This window comes from Rana temporaria, chromosome 5, assembly GCF_905171775.1.
Source record: "Rana temporaria chromosome 5, aRanTem1.1, whole genome shotgun sequence".
NCBI lineage: Eukaryota > Metazoa > Chordata > Amphibia > Anura > Ranidae > Rana > Rana temporaria.
This window is the reverse complement of record NC_053493.1, coordinates 369,767,967-369,773,966: the sequence shown is the minus strand read 5'-3', so window position 1 is coordinate 369,773,966 and position 6,000 is coordinate 369,767,967. Positions and strand designations below refer to the sequence as shown.

The window sequence follows — 6,000 nt, the reverse complement described above, 5'->3', positions numbered from 1 at the left end:
AGTGGTTAATAAAACAATATCCCAGTATGTTGGTTTTGTGATTTGATGTGCATTCACCATTCCGCCTTGAACTTCATCGAAAATCCCTAAACTGTTTAATGAAAGAATAAAACCCAAGCCTTGTTTTTACAGGTCTGTTTATTATTCCTGTTTGTGATGACAGTGCTCTAGAGATCTTTAACAAATATACAGAAAGCACATACATTAAATATTACATACACTTTACATCACGACTCCACATATAAACACCCTGATATGAACTAAATGCAGTGAATGGAATGGTATAAACAATTACACCAAAGTCCCTTGTAAACAGGATCTACGTACGAGCAGTGAGAGGGATGAAGGCTGACCACCATACGAATGAGGAATGATATTTTAGAGAACCCTTTTGTGTCTCGTGGCATCTCAGCATCTTCAGGTTTAAATAAATCTCTTTATAAATAGACTCTTATTTGCTCAGTGGACATTTAAATATCTTATTGATTAAAAGCAACAATATCTACGGAACATTTGATTTTAAAAAGAAAAACAAGGGGTCAGGTTGACTAAGGAAGAGAGGAGGGGGGTCACCTTGGTTAGAGACATGAGAATAGGGTCTCCACCTTATCCCTTGAAAACCGAACGCATATGAATTACACAGGTTCTGTGGCTGATTAAGGTGGTAATTAAACTCACTTGGTACCTTATCTGCAATAAATTAGCCTCAGAACCTGTGTAATTCATATGTGTTCAGGTTTAAAGGGATGAGGTGGCAACCCTACATGAGAAGCAAGCACAGGGTTAAGGAGGAAGTGTATCACTGTACTTCAAACTCATTTCTGCTCCAATAACACAATCACACAGTTTGTTCTACTTAAATTCCAGCAAATTGCAGTCAATCTTGTAGTAGACATAGGGGTAGTATTCTTGCTGGCTCAGGTTTAATCCAGGGATGTCCATGGGAGCCTAGAAAGGGAAAAGACATATTATGCCGCGTACACACGACCGTTTTTAAAGCGGAGTTCCAACCACAATTAGCATTTTTTAAATGTATGTCCTTTCATCATGCGTTTTTATAATATAAATCCGGTCACTTACTATTTTACAATCCGCCGCCGATCCGCATAGATATTCAAAAAAGATAGTTTATAAAACTATGTCTACACCGTTGTCATTTTGCTTGTGGGCATTGTGAAGCCTACAAGCACTTACTTCCTGGAAGTCTTGGATGGGGAGTGATAATTGGACAGCGCACTGCATCCTGGGAAATGATGACACACATTTCCCAGGAGCATTAGAGCAGTGCTTCTCAAATAGTGGGGCGTGCCCCCCAGGGGGGGCCCGAGGCTCCATAAAGGGGGGCTCGTTCCGGACTGCAGCGATCGTGCCATTTAGTATCCGCTTCTGTCCCCAGCCTCCTCTGCTAGTTAGAGGAGCGGACGGCGGGACATTTTTGAACTGGGGGACGGGACCAGAGAGGTAGCAGCCTGTCATGTTGGACGGCAGGTGATTGGCTGCTAGGAGGCGGTCCTAGCAGCCAATCACCAGTTTGCCCAAAAGTCTCCCCGTCCCGCCCAGTGCTGCTGCGGCTTCACTTGACGAATGTCCCGCCTCCTGCTCTCCGCGCTGAAAAGTTACAGGTAGGAGTGGAGAGGGAGGAAGGGAGGAAAAATATATGGAAATGTTAAGGACGAGGAGTGGGGGCTGTGCTGTGGGGGGAAAAGGGGGGTCATGTAAAGGGGGCAATACTGTGTGGGGGGATATGTGATGGGGCAATACTGTGTGGGGGGGATATGTGATGGGGCAATACTGTGTGGGGGGGATATGTGATGGGGCAATACTGTGTGTGGGGGGGATATGTGAAGAAGGGCAATACTGTGTGGGGGATATGTGAAGAAGGGCAATACTGTGTGGGGGGATATGTGGATACAGTGTTATGCAGAGGTGTACTTATAACAATTTTATAGACAAATGATACTATTTACAGTCGCGCGGGGGGCGCAAAATGTTTTCTTCTTCCTAGGGGGGGCATGACAGAAAATAATTGAGAAGCACTGCATTAGAGGGAGATGATGTCATAATCCTAGGTGGTTTAAAGGCAGATTTCGTGGGGCCGCATAGCAACAGGCATTTCCAGATGAGTAAAAATTTTTTTTTTATTTTTTTTTACTTTTTTAGGTCTTATGAGCACAATAATGAAAAAAATAAATTTGGGATGGAAACTCCACTTTAATGTCATGGAAAAAACATAGTTTTTCTCGAGGTGATTCACGTTAAACCTGCCTTGCATACACACGATCGTGATAAAAAATGCTTGAGCAAAGCGTGGCGACGTACAACGGCACTATAAAAAGAGGAAGTTCCATTCGAAGGCCACCCTTTGGGCTGATTATGCAAATTTTCCTTTCTCATAACCTGCTTCTGAGCATGCACGTTTCCCCCCCCCCCCCCCCCCGTCGTTAAAGCCTACACACGACCATTTTTCACGACGTAAAAAGCGTCAAGAAAAAATAGAGCATGTTCTAAAATTTTTATGGTCGTTTTTCACGTTGAGAAAAATGCTCTGGAGCCTACACACGATCGTTTTTTAATGACCAATTAAAAAAATGGCATTTTTCTCATCATGGAAGACGGTTGTGTGTACGTGGCATTAAGATCGGCTAAAGCAAGCTGGCAGATGACACCGGCCATCAATCAACCTGAAAAAGGAGTGAGGGATGGAACTGGAAGCAATGGGTTCACAGGACACAGTGCTGTAAAGGAGGCATGTTTAGCTGAGAAAATAGATTTCAGCTTTAAATTTAATTTAATTGCTTTTACCTAATATGTAATAGCTCCGTTATTGGATAAATGATTATTCGGTATTGTGTGGCATGATGGGGTTCCAAATTATTGGGTAGAAATGATGTTGAAACTGCAACATTTTCTAACTACCATTGTTCTCCACTGTAAATTATCACCGTACAATCGTTAAAGTCTGTAAGTCATCACTCACTAACAGTTGTTTTAGAAGGCTTTAACCACTTGCCGACCGCCTAACGCACATATACATCGTCAGAGTGGCTCGCGTGGGCAAAGCAATGTACCTGTACGTTGCTTCGAAAATCCCGCCGTGCTGGCACGCCCGCCGCAAGCTTCCTGACTATGCCCACGGGACCCGTTGTCTGCCGGTGTCCCGCGATCGTGTCACAGAGCAGAAGAACAGGTAGATGTCTTTGTAAACAAGGCATTTCCCTGTTCTGCCTAGTGACAGGGCACCAATCTACTGCTTCCTGTGATCAGGAGCAGTGATCAATGTTGTGTCACTGGTAGCCCAGCTCCCACACAGTTAGAATCACTCCCTAGGACACACTTAACCCCTTCCTAGCCCCTAATGGTTAACCCCTTCCCTGCCAGTGTCATTTACACAGTAATCAGTGTATTTTTATTGCACCGATTGCTGTATAAATGACAATAGTCCCAAAATGGTGTCAAAAGTGTCCGCCACAATGTCGCAGTCACAATAAAAATCGCTGATTGCCGCCATTACGAATAAAAAAATAAAAATGCTATAAAACTATCTCCTATTTTGTAGACGCTATAACTTTTGCACAAACCAATCAATATACACCTATTGCGATTTCTTTTACCAAAAATATGTAGAAGAATACATATCGGCCTAAACTGAGAAAGAAATTTTTTTTTTTTTATCTTTTTTGGGGATATTTATTATAGCAAAAAGTACAAAATATTGTGTTTATTTCAAAATTGTCGCTATTTTTTGTTTATAGCGCAAAAAATAAAAAACGCAGAGGTGATCAAATACCACCAAAAGAAAGCTCTATTTGTGGGGGAAAAAAAGTCAATATTGTTTTGGTACGTCGTCGCACGACTGCGCAATTGTCAGTTAAAGCGACGCAGTGGCGAATCGCAAAAAGTGCTCTGGTCAGGAAGAAGGTAAATTCTTCTGGGGCTGAAGTGGTTAAGCAAGGGAAACTACTTAAAGGGGTTGTAAAGGTAAAAAAAAAAAAAAAAATCCCTAAATTGCTTCCTTTACCTTAGTGCAGTCCTCCTTCACTTACCTCATCCTTTGATTTTGCTTTTAAATGTCATTATTTCTTCTGAGAAATCCTCACTTCCTGTTCTTCTGTCTGTAACTCCACACCGTAATGCGAGGCTTTCTCCCTGGTGTGGAGAAAGCCTCTTGAGGGGGGAGGGGGCGAGCAGGCAAGTCAGGACACTCTCTACTTTGCAGATAGAGAAAGGAGCTGTGTGTTAGTGGGCATCCTGACACTCCTGCTTGCCCCCCTCAAGAGGCTTTCTCCACACCAGGGAGAAAGCCTTGCATTACTGTGTGGAGTTACAGACAGAAGAACAGGAATTGAGGATTTCTCAGAAGAAATAAGGACATTTAAAAGCAAAATGGAAGGATGAGTTTAGTGAAGGAGGATTGCACTAAGGTAAAGGAAGCTATTTAGGGGGAAAACTTTTCACCTTTACAACCCCTTTAATTCACAACCATTAGTTGATATTTCCAATTTGTAATATGAAATGTCATGTATATAGCTCATTACACATTGAGCTCCAAAACCTAAATTTTGCACAAATAAGGAAATTCTCAACTGAACTCAATGAAAAAAAATATATTCGCTATCTGCATTTCTGTGAAAAAAACAAGGGAAAACCAATAAGGCTAATAAAGGGGCAGTATTTGGCAAAATAACAGGTCCAGGATAGTTAAATACAGGTCCTGTGGCCCCCCAGGAATTAACGCCTTAACGACCGCCCAAAACATGCAGTATGTGCGACAGCAAAAGGGTGGGCTTTAATGCCCACACATGCGTTGCTGGGTGCAGGGATGGACTGGCCATTGGGACTACAGGGAGTTTCCCGGTGGGCCGATGGCTCAGTGGGCCGGCTTCAGTGACAGCGGCCTGGGAGTTTCTCACTTCTGCCTAATCTTGTCCCATAAGGGGGGGCACCAAATTGATTCTTTGCCCCGGGAGAAATAATGTCTAGCTTCCCCACTGGTACTGCCTATAAGAGTACCAGTACCAGCCGTTCTACTCTAATAAAGTAAAACGGCTAGTGAAGGGGAAGAGGGGGCTTGGGTGGCCGGGGGGTGGGGGGTGCGGGAGTTGCCTGGCCGCTGTGGGAGAGACCTGTCAAAGTGGGCCAGTCTGGATGAAGTCCAGGGCCAAATTTTTGTCCCAGTCCATCCCTGACTGGGTGGCCATTGTGTTTATGTACTGAGGGCATGCTGTCACAGGAAGCTCTTAGTCAGGGATACAGATCAGGAGTAAATTGGACAAGCTTTTGATCATGTGACCACCTTGACAGTGGTCATCAATCGTTCCCGACCACGGGGGTTACAAACTATATTTAGGGATGCCAGGGTGGGCACGGAGGGGTTATAGCCCCACGCTCTGTTGAAAACCACTTTGGTTTCACCTTTCCCCCAGTGCATTTTTCATAAATGGTAACTTTGCTGATTGATCACTCTCAATCGATCATTGCTACCAGTAACCCAGAGATCCTGTATGTGACATTCAGAATGGCAGTCGGGAAAGCACCAAATGGTTTCACTCACGTCAATGATGGAGGCCGCACTGCTGTCCAGGTGCTTGTACAAGTCATACAAGACTTCCCTCAGTTTCTTCATAGTCTTCTTATTGGGCTGGAGGAGCATGGCTTGGAAGTTTACAGGTAATCCATATCTAGAAGCAGAGGAATCGTTATGTTTGAGGGCTTACAGCTATTCACATCAACATAAACCATGTTATACCCAAAATATGGGTGTGACATTTAATATGGTATAAAAAGGTAGCGGTAACTTTAAAACAACATTTTCTCTTGGGGGGAATGCTGCTTCCTGCAGTGTCTGTTTTGGTGTCATGCTCCATCCACCTGCTGTCATTTATTAAGGCTATATTAAACAAGAGAGAAGGAAATTCTGTGACAGGGAAGGTACAACACATTCTGGCTATGGAGGGATTCAATTAAAAGCCTTCCAGCATTTACTCATCCGAAAATACTGTA

At 43.6% G+C, this 6,000-nt stretch overlaps 1 protein-coding gene across 1 annotated transcript in view; it reads right to left on the bottom strand.

The window, feature by feature from the left end:
- Positions 1-120: 120 nt before the first annotated feature.
- The window catches only part of ATP6V1C1 (ATPase H+ transporting V1 subunit C1), a 96,644-nt gene continuing 90,764 nt past the window's right edge, over positions 121-6,000 (bottom strand). The window contains exons 12-13 of the mRNA XM_040354817.1: positions 5,552-5,678; positions 121-948 (exon numbers count right to left, since the gene is read on the bottom strand). Of these exons, the coding sequence (XP_040210751.1) occupies positions 853-948; positions 5,552-5,678 (223 nt within the window). The 3' untranslated portion in view covers positions 121-852. The remainder of the gene's footprint in view (positions 949-5,551; positions 5,679-6,000) is intronic.